The 17,021-nt window shown below is 42.2% G+C and overlaps 1 protein-coding gene across 1 annotated transcript in view; it reads right to left on the minus strand.

The window, feature by feature from the left end:
• CTNND2 (catenin (cadherin-associated protein), delta 2) overlaps window positions 1-17,021 on the minus strand; it is a 1,004,786-nt gene that overhangs the window by 292,411 nt on the left and 695,354 nt on the right. The window contains exon 12 of the mRNA XM_011978063.1: window positions 2,335-2,467. Within this exon, the coding sequence (XP_011833453.1) occupies window positions 2,335-2,467 (133 nt within the window). The remainder of the gene's footprint in view (window positions 1-2,334; window positions 2,468-17,021) is intronic.

Consider the following 17,021-nt stretch of genomic DNA (forward strand, 5'->3'; position numbering starts at 1 on the left):
CCACTAAGCAGTTTGCATATGTTAAGTCATTTGATTCTTACAAAGACTCTACAGAGAAGGTATCAGCATCTTCATTTTAAAGATTAGAAAAGAGGCCCCAGTATAATCAGGTAGTTCGAGGTGACTGAGCTGGTAAGCAGGAAAGCCAGCCCGGGAAGCTCATCCATTCGCCATGACTTGTGCTGGTCGCCCCTTCATTGGAAGGCCTGTGTTCACTATAGTGCGCTAGGGGTCATTCTGATGTAGCCAGAAACAAGTCTACAGCTGCTGTCACTACAGCTCCTGTCAGGTGGCATCGCCACTGAGAGGCCCCAAGGCTGGCCCATGGATCATGTTTACGGAGCCAGTTAGACCATGACTTCAGACTTCCCTGGGCCATGAAGCCTGCACTGCCTGGCCAGGTGACTCCCTGTAATAGAGTCTGACTCTATCTCTTGATGTTTGACTTCTGACAGCTTTGAAGCCTCACCCTTCCCTCCTCTGCCCCACATCTGAGCAAGCTGAGAAAACTCAAGAGCTTCCTTTTCTGGTACCCGCAGGAGTTTCAACCCGTACAAGGCCCAGTCTGCATGTGAGAACCCACTTCCTACAACCATAAAAACTCCATGCCAATTTCCTTTCCAAAAGCTTTCTCAAGCCAATTTTGGACCTGCCTAGGATCCACTGTGCTTGACCCAGAGATCCTCACTGTGTAAGTGATACCTTTTCAGGCCCTCTTGGTGTGTGAGTCATGCCAGCAACCTTGGCATCAGAACAATCAAATTTTGGGTGGGAGTCCATCCCACTTTGGCAGGGCACCACAACACTCTTGAATCAATTCATGCTAACAATGAAATGAAATACTTCCATGACCTTTGGAGAAACTCTCAAAGTTATAGTCTTCAAAAAAGAGAAAACTTATGGTCTTCAAAAAAGGACAATATATGATGATGGTATGCGATCCCCTAGTCAGAAATCTGTCCTTAATTTTGCATGGCCATTTTTTTTTCTATTAAAAATAGAGAATGACTAAGTTAACATCTATTTGGGACAATAGTCACACATAACTTTAATGCTTTTTTAGGTCAATTTAACTGACCTCATTTTTTTTTTTCACATTTAAAATTTTTTCACATTTAAAATTTTTCTCAGATGGACAATATTTCTCTGTATCTAAACTTTGGCACTGCTGACATTTCGGGCTGGGTGATTCTCTTTGGAGGGCTGCCCTGCACTTTCTGGGATGTTTTGCAGCATCCCTGATTTCTACGAGTGATACCCACAGCCTTCTCCAGCTAGGACAACCAAAGATGTCTCCAGATGTCAAATGTACCTTGGGACAAAGTGACACCTGGTTGAGAACCACTGCTCTATATTCATTCCACAAAGAAACAGCACTTTCCTGATAAGCATGAGCATGGACCATGTTCCCTGCAGTCCCAGGGGAAGAGAGATGGAAAAATATAAAAAGCCATGAGGCTATGTATATCCCAATGCAAGCAAGCAAAATCTATAATAAATTGCAATTATATCTTCAAGTCTCTCTTTCCACTCTTAAACTAATTTAGATTCATCCCCAGAATTGCTTACATGCCATAAAGATGACTCGTTATAGTTTACAAAATCTTTTTTTAAAAAATTGACTACTCAGTTCCTTATAAGCAAATACTTGTCCCTTGTCTCAAAAAGTTACATTTGGCTGCAGCGACCACTGTGATTCTCCAAAAATACCACACAGCACAATATATGCACTTTATGTATTCCAAAAACACAGAGCATGTTAACAGCTGTTTACATGATGGACATGGACAATAGTCTCCTTAATGGAACGCATATCCACATTTAATCCACTACTCCTTTGTAAATAGCGCCAAACACGTGGTTATAACACAAAACCAATTTAGTGCCTACAGTCCTTATCCTATCAATGAGTTCTTTAGGAAAGCCAGGTCATAGCTTATACTGACTATAATAATTTTATTGTAATTTGAGGAGCTAACAATTGATACTTAGTATGTCTTTAGGATTTAGGGGCAGAAAAAACTCCCAGAGTCGGAATCAGGAAGAGAAAGACAAATCAAATTCCAAGTATGGCATTTGACAATCCAGCCTCTATTGATAACTAGCATACACTATTGGTCCTCCGTTCCTCGGTATTCAAATACTAAAAGTGAAGAATGCATGAAAGGCCTGCTAATCAATTACATGAAACATGCTATGTTTTAGTCGTAAATATAGATCTAAATTTTAAAAGCGTAACTTCAGTTCTCCTAATTCCTTTCCCCGCCAACATTAAGAAGATCTGAGGGCTTATGAATCTGACACCAATCACTTCAGAATCCAAGGAGCACTTACCTCGGCTTTAATTTTGTTGTCTCCAAAACAGAGGTGTTGCAAGTAGGCTGCCGCATTAGACTGGACTGAGGGAAACTGGTGCTGCAGCATCTGAATCACTTCTGGCAGTTCCGGGTCTCTCCATCCAAACTCTCTGAACAAAAGGAAAGAACAGGGGAAAGTATGAGAGAGAAATACTACCACACTGTTAACATACGGTTAGCTCATGTATGAAATGTACCTGAGTTTATAAGAAGATATTTCACAGATGACTGTTCTGGTTTTCTTACACGCAGACCCATTTAAGAGGATTTGGAAGAGATTTCCTAGAGTAAATAGTTTTCTTACTCTTTTATATTTTTTTATTTTTTTTTGAGACGGAGTCTCACTCTGTCGCCAGGCTGGAGTGCAGTGGTGTGATCTCCGCTCACTGCAAGCTCCGCCTCCCGGGTTCACGCCATTCTCCTGCCTCAGCCTCCTGAGTAGCTGAGACTACAGGCGCCCGCCACCATGCCCAGCTAACTTTTCATATTTTTAGTAGAGACGGGGTTTCACAGTGTTAGCCAGGATAGTCTCGATCTCCTGACCTCGTGATCCGCCCGCCTCGGCCTCCCAAAGTGCTGGGATTACAGGCGTGAGCCATCGTGCCTGGCCTAGTAAATGGTTTTCAAGTGTAAACATGTGCATACTACATATATTGATTATATAGATTATATATACAGATCAATCTATCAACTGAAGTTACATGTTAATGAAGATTATGAAAAATCTAAAATAGCATATGATTTTAATATACACATTTTCATTTGAGCTTAAGTGGATTATTCATTTATTTATTTTTAACTTTTTAAAGAGATGAGGTCTTACTGTGTCACCCAGGCTTGAGTGCAGTGGCGTAATTATAGTTCCCTACAGCCTCAAACTCCTGGGCTCAAGCCATCCTCCCACCTCAGCCTCCCAAATAGCTAGGGTTACAGGCGTGTGTCACCATGTCCATCTTAAATGGATCAGGTATAGAGGTCATATCTATTTTAGCATATTGTTTCAATAGTCTGATTCAGGCACAGAATTAAGCTAAATTATCAGACAAGAGAAAACAGAATTGGATGAGTCCAATCCAAAACGTTGTGACAGCAGCCAATGTTTCTATCATTATTATTTTTATTACAGTTGTTATTTTCACAATCTCTTCTTTAAAAATAGACAGGGGCCCTATACAATTCTCTGGGGATAAAAATATAATAACATAATGACTTTATAAAAGGAAATTATTTATTTAAAAAGCTAGGCTTATTTGCAGAACGTTAATACATTTTATGCATTGCACATTTTCCTGTCTCCTCCTTTTTACATCTGAGCTACTCCAAAAAGCTGGTTGTCATCTTAAGCAATATGCTCTAAAATATTTAAGTCCATTCTAAAACATTATCTTGATTGTACTGTCATACAAAGAAATATTCTTTTATTAAATCTCTCCGCTCAACCAGTTAGACCATGCTGCTAACAGGACCAACTGTATGCATTCTATCCCTGCAGCAGGGAACCAATTTTTAACAGAGAAATAAAATAGCAACCTCCAAGACCACAGGTAAAAACTTGACCCCACAAGCCACCAAAGGGCACTATTTATCCAAAGGACAGGCTAGAAGAGAAATGAGCCAGTTTTGCAACCACCTCTATTCCTCATGAAACAACTCAAAAGCATACATCCTATCAATGCCAGGTCGATGCTGTCATCTGGGAAAAGAAGACATGAAAAATGGGATAGAGAAGGAACAGACAAAGGTTAAAAGTGTTCTCAAAGATTTTAACCTCGTCTCTTTATCTTTCCTTTATCACAACTGGTAGAGGTTGTCAGGCAAACCTTGAAACATGTTGGTGCTTCCTTTACAGCAAGTGAATACAATATGAAATAGAATACCTCTTGAAGTGGCTTAGTTTTTATTGGAAGGATAAAGCATTCTATTTAATGTGCATTTAGCATTTTATAAATTTACATACAGTCAGACAGATTATATATATATATACACACAGACTCACATACTCAGAAAGACATACAGTATAATAATATATGTGTCAAGAAACCTACTCAAGTGATTGCTGATAATGAACAAACTATTGAATTCTTCTTGGCTATGTGATCACAGTAGAAAACATAGAATTAAAAATGTAAAGCCTGTTTTTTTTTAAATTTAATTTCTTTTGTTTTATAATTCTAAACCACGTCTGCAACGCTCAGATAGCACAGTCCTTCTTATAAGAGTAGCCCTCTAGAATTATATTCTTTATGCAAATTAAATCAAAATCTACTAAATACCTGTTAATTAAAATTAGAAGTGTAGAGACACTGGATGGCTAAGATGAATTCAGGTAAAACTATGCTTTTGGAAAGTGATTAATAAATAATTCATTTCAATCTATTTTATTAACCAGTCGGTAATTGCTCTCTTAGGCGACGGCTTACATGGCATATGCCAAGAACACCTTTTGAACGAGAACTCTAGGGAGCAGACTTAGGGGCTCTTTGCACACATGCATGCACCTGTGCACACGTACTTGCACACACCCTCCCCAGACTCAGACAGGTGCATGAACATTCCAAAGACTCATGAGTGCAGAAGGGATCCACGTCCCTCACACTAGATCAAAAGAAAGGCTGTTGCCAGCTCTGCCCTGTCCCCAACCCCAAAACCTCTGGAATCCCAAGCATCCCTTCCCTCCCCACTTCTGCTCTCCCAGACCTCGTTACTTACCTTCATTCTGCTGATCTGCAAATGTCCTCCCACCTCCCAATCACCACTCTTCCCACCTGAGGCATTTAAACATGCAGACATGCACACGTGATTGTGCCACGTTCCTGCTCCACACTCCACAATGGCTCCCACTGTCCTTGAGAGTCTAAGACACTCCCATGACCTTGGAGGCCTTGCTGGGCTCACCCACTCCTGCCTCGCTGGCTCCTGCTTGGCCCTGGCCTGCCTCTGCTCCTGTCCTCCTGTCACCCGGCCTAGTGGCCTCTCACTCAAATGCGGGGCCTCAGGCTCTTTACGACTTCCTCAGGGAATCCCGTCCCAACTCCTGTCCATGCAATGCCCAGTGGAGGATGACACAGTCATGCTGTGGGCCATGAGGTGACCATCTCTTGCTTCACTCTGGTAGGCTTTGAAGCCAGGGCCGCAACTCTGTTGGTCATCTTTATCAGCTGGTTCCTACAGTTCTCCCTGACATCAGATGGACTCCACATAAATGCGTTTTGAAAGAATGAAGGTGCCAAGGAATGAAGAAAGGGCTTGGACAGAGACAGTGTTTCCACAGTTCTACTGGTGACTCTCAGAAGAGCAAGAGTCATTTCTAGATTAGACACCCAACACACACACACACACCCAACACACACATACACTCAGCACATATACCCCAACCTACACACACCAAATACACACATACACTCAGCACACACACTCCCAACCCGCACCACCCAACACATACATACACTCAGCACACACTCCCAACACACACACACCTCAACCCACACACACCCAACACACACATACACTCAGCACACACACCCAACACACCTATACACTAAGCACACACACTCCCAACCCCCACACACCCAACACACACATACACTCAGCACACACATTCCCAACCCACACACACCCAACACACACATACACTAAGCACACACACTCCCAACCCACACACAGCCAACACACACATACACTCAGCACACACACTCCAACCCATACACACCCAATACACACATACACTCAGCACACACACGCCCAACACACCCCCAACACACACCCAACACACACATACACTCAGCACACACACCCCCAACACACACCCAATACACACATACACTCAGCACACACACCCCAACCCACACACTCAACACACACACACAGCACACACACACCCCAACACACACATACCCAACACACACTGAACACACATACAACACACACAAACACACATACACACACCCACATCACGCACACACTCAACACACACACCCAACACACACACAGCCAACACACACACCCACCCCTAACACATATGCACACACACCAAACACACACCCAACACCCAACACACACACACAATACACACACCGAACATGCACACACACACACAACATGCTCACACACACCGACACACACAGAGGAGTCCCTGTCCATGCTGCTAACCTGAGCAGCCTTCTCTATGCCTCCATCGCATCTCACAACTCTATGGCTTAGACTCACCAGTGGCTTCCCACTGCGCTTAGACAACAATCTGTGAGGGGGACGTGAAGGTGCAACATTTATGGGGGGCAACTCTGGGGCACAGTGAAAGGGGGTGAAAGAGAAAAAGCCCAGATCACAAAGCCAGACAAGACTGGAAGGTGAATGTAAAGTTAGTGTTCAAATCCTCTGGCCTTAAACCAGCTTCCCAGAAATTGGGTTGGAGTTGATTGTGTCTCCAGGCAGTTGACTTCTGGTTTATTCTAATTGGCAGTCCCTCAGGACTCAGTCACTGCAGCAGTTACCCACTAAGAAAAGACTAATCTTTTCAAACGTTCTCCTCAATTTCACAAAATAGATGCTAAAAAAGCACCCTCCAGCAGAAAGTCTGGGGGAATGATTTATCTCCAAGGCTCTTTTTCCATAACAGTTTCGTTTCGCTTAGATGAGATTCTGTTTGGTTTTCTTTTTGCTGATCATGGAGATATACCCCAGAGAAATAGCAGCAGGCCCGGAGAAAATAAGTCTGTCTGAATCATTTTGGCCAGAATTCACTGTATAGTATGGTTTCTTCACATAAGGTCTTAATCCTTAAGGACAAAGAGGATCTTGTAAGACAAAAAAGTTCTGGAAAGAACAAATATCAGAGGAGGGAACACACCAAAGTGTGAAGTCACAGGAGGGGTTATTTGGGGAAGGTGAGCGATTCAGCATGTCGGGGGCATAGCTCTGAAGGGGATGGGGGCCTCCAGAGAGGCGGGCTGTCTAGGAACAGGGGGAGTTGGAGCAGGGGCTGGAAAGCAAGTTTGAGATGAGATCATGAAAGATCATTCATTCAAATACAAAAAAATCTGAACCTGGTCTGTGGATAGTATCGTGAAAAAGAAATCAAGTAAGATTTTTTTAGAATTACAGAACAGGAAGAATAATAATCTCCAGTAATAATGTGAGCACAAACTAAAAGTCAGTTGCCAAGGTTCTCTGCTCCCACACTTTAATGTTCTAAACCTTAATGAACATTGTGTGGTTTATTTTCATCTTACAGAAGAGGCAACTTAAGGTGTTACTGAACTTAAGTGATGAAGCTGGAATAAAATGCTAGTTGTCTCCTCTCAAATTCATAAATGTAGCCATAAAACTACGTTGCCTGCTATAATCATTCTCTTGAAATGTCTAAAACAGTGATTTTTTAAAAGACAACGTCTAAAGAATAAATAATGTCTAAAACAGTGTCCCTCCAAGGACATTTGGCAAAGCCTGAAGACAGTTTTGGCTGTCACCTGTGGAAGGCGCTGCTGGCATCCAGTGGGTAGAGGCCAGGGAAGCAGCCAACCTAGGGCAGTGCACAGGACAGTCCCCACAACAAAGAATTATTGGTCCCCAAATGCCACAAGAGCCCGAGTTGAGAAGCTCTGGTCTCAACATGTACTGTATCTGATCAGTTTTGTTGGGCAAGGATGTTGTAAATCTTTCCCTCTTGACTGTTGTTTTAGAATGAGCACAGGATTTGGCATCAGAATACCTGTCAAGAAGTTCAGAATTTGAGCATCTGGCTCTGTCCCTTTTATCCCATAAATACAGGACAGTCCCTTAGACCTTGCTGGCCTTAGTTTCCATGGATCAATATATAAAGAATAATACCACCTATTTTACTGCATTTCTCTTAAAATGCCAAAATAAAATAATATATACGAAAGTGCTTGAAAAACTACTAAGAGCTAGATATTTTCTAGTAATTTTTACTTTAAGACTGCCAAAAGGGATGCATTTCTCTTTAAAATCCATGTAATACCACTTAAGGTGTTATAAACCTTACAATCTTTCACTGATGTGTATTCATTTAGATATTATACTTATTTGAAGAACTCTAAATGTAAAGGGGGACACTGCTTTGGCTAGTAGTAAAATTTGCCCTTTCAAAACAATTTCCTTTCTTCCTAACTCCCCTTGGGAGGCAGTGTGCTACAGTGGGAAATGGTCTTTGGATGCAACCAGACCTGGTTGGAATCCTGCTCCACCGTTAACTGTCTCTGCAGCCTTGGACTTGGGTCTGAGTCTTGCTGGCTGGCAGGGAGGTGCTCACTGTGTAGATGAATATCGAGTCCATCTGTCCCACTGAGATAAAAATTCCTACCTGGGAGTATTACTGGGATGATTAGAAATAATATATGTGAACCCCTTAGAGCAGTTGCTGGCACCCAGCTTGGGCTCTCCAGAAATGTCAGGTATTGTATGTAACTAAGAAGAGGAGAAATGAGAACCCTCTACAATTTCCCACAGTAGCCAAACTCGTAACTCTCATTTGTGACTGGGCTTCACTTTAGAAATGTTAATGGAACTGGGGATATGCAAATGTAACCTTTTCTCCATTAAAACTTGTCACACAGGCCCACAATATTGTGACTAAATCCTCACTCTTACATGGACTATCTGAGTTGTTAAAATCACAACGCTCAGCACAGCTAAGCAGCCAACAGTTCATGACTATGTTCACCAGTTCATGACTGTTCTGCTGGTACGGAAACCAAAAAGTTGATGCATTGTCACAATGTCTTATCAAGTTAGTTTCTCCATTGGAAAGAGTCCCAGGACAACTAGAATCCTCACAATTTCAAACTATTTTCAGCAAAGCTTTATGGTGGTGGACATGGCTCACTTTGATTGCAATCTAAACTATTTCCATTGAGGGCAGGGCTGTGTGGACATTATTAAAATGGATGATAATTTTAATCCTTTAGAAACTCTAAACTCAAAATGTTTTGAAGACCGTACCGATTTTGACTTTCATATTTGAAGTCATAAGGAAGTAGGCGATTTTGTTTTTCATTTGGTCTTGTTGATGCAGTTGGGAAGGGTGCAGGGGTGATGGTCATAAGAAAGTTAGATAGATTTTTTAAAGAACAAAATGGAGATATTTACATTCTTGTTGACCAAAGAGAACTTATTCTATAATTAACATACAAAAGCATTAATATCTTAATGCTCATTCTTGGATAGTTTGTAACCAAAAACAAAAAGCTGCCCTATACAATTTTTTTTTTTTTTTGAGACAGTCTCACCCTGTTGCCCATGCTGGAGTGCAGTGGCGTGATCTCGGCTCACTGCAAACTCTGTCTCCTGAGTTCAAGTGATTCTCCTGCCTCAGCCTCCCTAGTAGCTGGGATTACAGGCACTCACCACCACACCTGGCTAATTTTTGTATTTTTAGTAGAGACAAGGTTTCACCATATTGGCCAGACTGGTCTTGAACTCCCGACCTCAAGTGATCCACCCACCTTGGCCTCCCAAAGTGCTGCGATTACAGGCATGAACTATGGCACCCGGCCTGCCCTATACAATTAATCACATTTTTTCAAAACGCCAACTTGGCTTTTATATAAACAACAGCACTAGAATTATGACTCTCTGGAAAGCAAGCTCAATGGTTATACCTTTTTAAAGGAAGAAATGGCCTTCTCCAAGCATATGCTAAGAAAAATTAATTCCTCAAACTGTATCACAAACATTAATTCATTCAACCAGGATTTCTGGTCCTGGCCTCACGATGGAGCAGCCACAGATCTCCCTGGAGATGTGCTCAGCTCGTGGGGAACTAGAAGTGCTCTGGGACCATCCAGCCAGCAGCTCCTTCCTCCAATCAGATATTCCCTTTTCATATGAAAGTTGTATTATTAATTATACCCACGTTTCCACAAAAGATTGAGGCAACTCAAACAAACTGCATATGAGATAAGATGATAACACAGAAATGAAAAATCAAGTACACAAAAGAGAGATAATTCAAATGTTATGAACACAGGGTCAGCATTCAAGCCTAATTTGCATCAAATTTGATTCTTTCCTTACCAGTAGCCCTGACAACAGGAGAGAAATGAACAAAGGTGAGAAGGGGCTATTCCTGTTCGTTCAGTGAAAGGGCAGAATCCCCACTGGGAAATTAGGGGGTGGGGATGTGAGACCTTTTCTACCTGCCCCTATATTTGTGATAAAGACTCTGGTTAGGACACTAGGAAAGACTGAAGAGTAGCCCCCAACGTTGTCAAGGTCCTAGTTCCTGGAACCTGCTAATGCTGACTTCTATGGCCAAATGAGATGGGAGATGATTCTTGGTTATCCAGTGGGCCCTGAATGCCATCATAAGTGTCCAGAGAAGAGGGAGGCAGAGGGAGACTGTAACAGTGATGCATGAGGCCATGCTGCTGTGTTGAACATGGAGGAGGGGGCCACAAGCCAAGGGGTGCAAGGAATGCAGCTCTACAAGCTGGAAAACGCCAGGACAGTTTTCCCTAGAACCTCTAAAGGGAGCCTGGCAATACAGACACCTTGACTGCAACACAATGAACTTGATGTTGGACTTCTGGCCTCCAGAACTGTACGAGAATAAATGTGTGTTGTTTTAAGCCACCAGTTTTGTGTTCATCTGTATTAGCAGCAGCAGGAATCTAATACAGAAGCCCATCTGACCCCAGGACATGGGCCTTTTAAGCCTGGAAAGAGACCACCCCACTAGGGCAAGAAGGTGAGAGAGGCCAAGAAGCACCACCTCTGATTCCAATTTGGAGAGTCTTCAATGTGACTCTGATTATGAGGCCAACTCTTCCACTGATTTACTCTGACTTTCTGCCCACCTCTCGTTCATCTAAGAGTTGGAAATGCAATTTCCCTGAGCTTCAGCTTATTTCAGTAGGGCCCAGTAGCTTTCACCTCTTGCCATGTTCCTGCAGGCTGGCTACCTGCCTGCTTTGTCTAAGGATTCAGTCAGGAACCCTCTCACTTCTCCAACCAATGTTTAATGGCCACTGTGTTTGTCTAATGGAATACAGCATTGAACAGAGCAAAGGGTCCTATTCTTGGGGAGTTGACTTTCAATTGGTCACTGGTCATTAAAATTATTAAAAGCGCAGAATGTATTATTTGTCAGATAGTGATGCATGTGTAGTGGGTTGAAGAGTGTCTCCCAGAATTCATGTCCTCCTGGAATCTTAGAACGTGACCTTATTTGGAAATAGGGTCTTTGCAGATGTAATTGAGGTAAGGATGGAAATGAGATCAGACTGGATTGGGGTGGCCCCTGAGTCAAAAGAGAGTGTGCTCATAAGAGACAAAGGAAGACACAGACACAGAGAGAGGCAATGTGAAGATGAAGGCAGGGGCTGGAGTGATGCAGCCACAAGCCCACGGACACCAAGGATTCCAGGCACCACCAGAAGCAAGAAGGGAGGCAGGACTCTCCCTCAGCACCTCTGGAGAGACGCCACACTGCTCACACTGTGATTTTGGTCTTCAGGCCTCCTGAACGCTGGCAGAATCCATTTCTGTTGTTTTGGGCCACCCAGTTGGTGGTGCTTTGTCATGGCCACCACCAGGAAACTCATACACGTGGGATGGGAAAATAAAGCCAAGTAGAGATAGGGACAGGACAGTCTGTGTGTCTGTAGGTGGGCGGGGAGTGAGGGGTGGTTATTATAAATACAGAGGCCAGGGGAGACTGCTCCGAGAAGGTGACACCGGAGCTGAGTGGAGGGAACATTCCCGAACAGGAAAACGGGAGTAACAAGCCTCTGAGGCAGGAGCGTGCCTGGCATGTCAGACAAGAGGTAAGAAGGTCAGGGGGTGAAGAGAAGTGAGCCCCAGGCCCTGCTGGGAGACCAACAGGGGGCCCCGATGTGTCTGCCACTGCAGGCCTCTCTGGCTTCTGCTCCAAGACATAGGGAAGCCACTGGAACGCTGGGATCTGACTCATATCCTTAAAGGATCCCTTTGACGGTGGCTGCCTGGATGTGTGCATCTGTTGAGTCTCATAAACTGCAGGCCTCAAATCGTGCATTTCTTGGGTATCCATTATACCTGGATGACGCTGAGTTCTGGAAAAGGCCCCTGCTGGATGCTGGGTTAAGAATAGATTCTGAGGGGCAGGGCAGGAGCAGAGAGCAGTAGGGGGCAGATGGTGGCTCAGTGCCAGCAGGGACAGAGGGTGCCGAGAAGCGCGGGCAGTCTGCATGCCCTTTGAAGGTAGAGCCTGCAGGAATTCCTGGAGGGGTGCATTTGAGTGTAAGAAAAGAAAGGGGCCCTCCATGAGCCCCTGTGCAAAGCCTACCCCACCCCTCCCACCCACATCACTGGCGGCCTGGGCTCACTGCGCAGGTTAGGCAAGGCCACCTTGTGGGGACTGGGAGCTCTTGTTTTACAATTAGGAGGAACAGTTTCAACTAGCAAGTTTTCTACTGGCTGGTAAAGTGAAGACAGAAAAACAGTAAAATGATCAGAAAATTGGATATGTCTGAACTATTATGGGTACTAAGTGCCTTACATTAACCTTGGTCAGGCAATGGGCTTCTTCTCTGAATTCAATGTATTAGAAGTTAGGGGTAAGGAATGATGTAAAATGATTAGCCCCAATTTATGCTATTATTTATCATATTTAATTACATGTAGCTTAAATATTAACACATTTCTGCTTCTGTATAGAATATTTAGGTCCTTTAGAAGACATATTCTCCAAGACCATTAGATTACAAAGGATATCATCAATTATGTCATAATACCCATGCAATACCCAATTAACTTTAAAACAACATTTATTCATTTATTCATGCAACTAGACTTTTTCAGTAAAAATATGCTACAAAATTAAAAAATAACCTCAAACATGTAAGAATTTAGTTGTCCTGGAAATTCTAACAGGTTCTGTCTGGTGGTAACAGCCCAAGGGAAACAAGTACAAATTAGTTTCCATAAACTTTACCTTGTAAAGCATGATGACTTTATAGAAAATGTTTATGTTCACCACTATGTATCTATTTTAAAATTAACAGCCCATGATGTTTCTTAGAAAATCACCTGGACCTGTGAACCTGGAGCGGAAATAAGAGGGAAGGGATTTGATGCCCAAAATACTCGGATTAGGAGTGCATGATTTAAGAATATTTGAGCAGTGGTTTTTACTTTGTTGATAGCAGGGTAAGATCAGAATTTTGCCTCAGGATTAGATTAAGAATTTGGGAAAACCACAAAGGCCTTGGTCACCCTCAAAATGTTTTATTATACATACATATATATGTGTGCATGTGGGCACATGTGTATGTATATGTGCAGATATATGTGTATAAAATATAGTGTGTAGATATTATATATGTGTAATACACATAGTATGTGGGTATGTTTGTACGTATGCACACATATAATGCATATATACACATATAATATACATATTACAGGAAACTTGATATATAGACTTAAAATATATTGTGTATAAACCATAGACTAGAGCACACTTTCTTATAAATTAGGTAACCATACCACTTGACAATTGTCACTGAAAAAAATACAAATGGTGCACTTAATGAATCTCTTTATGAAAACTTAACTTCTGATAGAAGGCACAATGATACAGGTAGATGCATTCTAATAACAAGAACACTATCTCTTGAGATTCCACACTAAGCTCTGTGTTTCTGGAAGTGAGAACCTGTCCCGAAGCACCTGTCACAGTGTCTTTACAATGTGAATCATGAACACATACTTTGGGGCTGACGGTTTACTAGAGTCTAGCCTTGGCTAGAACATGATTTAACAATATCCATTTTTGGTTTTCATCATCATCACCTTATCTTAGTTCTTCGAAGAATGCCAACTTAATTTATCTCAGATAATATTGAGCAGAGATACTTTCTCTAAAGAAAATCTTAGTAGAATCTAACAAAATGTGGTCTAATTTGGTCTAACATGTGGTCGCTGTGCTCTCCAAAGCTATCAGCCTCTAGTACCAAACACTGGTTCCTGCCCTCAGATTGTAGGGGCAACACAGTGGGAGCAGAGTCATCTACCAGAAAAAGCCTGTTATCTAAGAAGGAAGAGGGTACTCCTTGTTCTTGTTTTATGGGTTCATTTCCTGATAGGCCATGTGGCATGGCATTCAGGGAAGAGTGTACTTTAGAAACAAGCTGCTAGCAATGTCACTGCCACCCAACTGAGGGCATCAGGATCACACCTGTGTTTGAACCAAGTTGGGCTTATTGCTCATAATAAGAAAGGACTCACACCATGGGGAACCATGGGACATTTCAGTAAGAGGGTGTTGAATAGACTGACAAAATTTGACTTGTGTTGGGTGTTTTGGGGAAGATTCAAAGGAGCAAGGCTTTGTTCTGGAGTGGGTGCTACCAGGATGTAGGGGAAATTTCCTGGTTGGGGGGCTTGGAGAATCTTATCTAGAAAGAGAAAAAAACAGAGTAATGCTCAACCTGTGACTGGCGAAGAATGAGCAGTCATTCGTATCAGCCGGGCTACTGTGAGTTGTGTGGTCATTTTTGTGGTTTGGGGGCCATGGTATGTCATATTCATATTTACCATTCGTACTCATCTTTGATACTTCAGTATAATTTTTGAGGAATGACTTCATGGATTACATTACATTGTTCTAACCTGAAATACATTAGGAATGGGAGGAAAGCTTTTGAATGTGGTTGTTTAGCTGCTAGAATAATACAACAACAACAACAACAAAACACAAAAATCTAAAGCCATTTAATTAGATCTACAGTTATTAGTATCCATGTCAAACACATGGATCTATGTGTATTGCTTCACTTTGTCCTTAAAGAAATCCTAAAGAACATATGAATATTTAGATATATTCTTAATATGAGGATAAAAAATGCTGCAGTGTCCAAGTGTCCATTCATAATTATTTCTCATTACTAGACATTAAAAGCAAAGCAATTCCATAGGCATTTTCTTTGATCATATTTCAGAGTACTTTGCTATAAACCTTTTAACTTACCTCCATTTCCAGAGTCTGCATTTCTTTAAATATAAAATGTGGAGAATATTTTCACCCTTCCATTTGAATAAAATAACCAACACTGGACCATGGGTGAAAAGGCTGTGGAAAGGCCCAACTATAGGTCATTGTCTTGGATGATTCTATATCTATACAACTGAATACATAAGCTAGTTTTGTTTTCAAGTGCAATAATAATAAAAAATAATATTGATTTCAATATAATGGTACCCAATTACCTTTCATTTCTACCCACTGATCAAGTCTTAGACTAGCCTTTTTCTTACCTCTGTGTATGCTCAACTCTAACTAGAATGTGTGTAATTAATTTGAAAATTAATTGAAAGTTTGCAGTGAATTTAAAGGGTGTTACCTTTCATTGCTGCCATAGATCTCTATAATTTTTTTTTTTTTTTTTTTGAGACAGGGTCTTGTTCTGTTGCCCAGGTTGTGGTGTGGTGGTGTGATTGTAGCTCACTGTAGCCTTCAATTCCTGAGCTCAAGTGATCCTCCTGTCTCAGTCTCCAAAGTATCTAGTACTACAGGCACGCACCAACACACTCAGCTAGTTTTTAAATTTTTTGTACAGACAGGGTCTCACTAGGTTGCCTAGGCTGGTCTCCAACTCCTAGGCTCAAGTGATCCTTCTGCCTCAGCCTCCCAAAGTGCTGGGATTATAGGCATGACTTTACTGCACCCAGCTCATAGATCTTTATAATTTAAAATGAGGTAGAGGGGTACACAAGGCAGATGGAAGATGTTTGACTACACCATAAAGACTAAGTGGTATAGCCGGGCGCGGTGGCTCAAGCCTGTAATCCCAGCACTTTGGGAGGCCGAGACGGGCGGATCACGAGGTCAGGAGATCAAGACCATCCTGGCTAACACGGTGAAACCCCATCTCTACTAAAAAATACAAAAAAAAAAAAACTAGCCGGGCGAGGTGGCGGGCGCCTGTAGTCCCAGCTACTCGGGAGGCTGAGGCAGGAGAATGGCGTAAACCCGGGAGGCGGAGCTTGCAGTGAGCTGAGATCTGGCCTGCACTGCACTCCAGCCTGGGCACTGCACTCCAGCCTGGGCACTGCACTCCAGCCTGGGCGACAGAGCCAGACTCCCTCTCAAAAAAAAAAAAAAAAAGACTAAGTGGTAGAGACACATAGCTTTGTTTGTGCAAATAATAAATGCATCTATGATCTTTTTCACTAATTATGAATGATGGTTTCTTTATTAAACATTTTTAAAGTTCTATTTCCACAGCAGCCAACTGAAGCCACTAGGAAAAAAAAGAACTTGGGTCTTTAAGAATGTTGGTTTATTATTTAAGTGTTGTACAGATTTATTTTTTATAAATCAAATATTTTTTCTTTATGAGAAGTGATTGAACACAATTATTGGCTGGACTGTTTCGGCTGCTTGACTTTATAGAACTTGAGTTTCCCGAACTTTATTGGTTCACAAACTTCTTCACGTTTCACAGGGTGCCCCCTGGGCCAAAATAAATGCCTGACAGTTCCATTTAGTAAGTCTTTAGGTCTGAGCAACTTGAAACACCTACACATCCTAACATGTCCGTGCTTTAGGGCACTGCACAACTTCTCAAAACTTGGAAGCAGACAATGCCACCTTCACACCCTCTCCTATGCTGATTGTCACTAGCATTTGCTTCATATCACAGAAACCTCTGGAAATCCAGGTAT

Source organism: Mandrillus leucophaeus, unplaced genomic scaffold, assembly GCF_000951045.1.
Source record: "Mandrillus leucophaeus isolate KB7577 unplaced genomic scaffold, Mleu.le_1.0 Scaffold188, whole genome shotgun sequence".
Taxonomy (NCBI): domain Eukaryota; kingdom Metazoa; phylum Chordata; class Mammalia; order Primates; family Cercopithecidae; genus Mandrillus; species Mandrillus leucophaeus.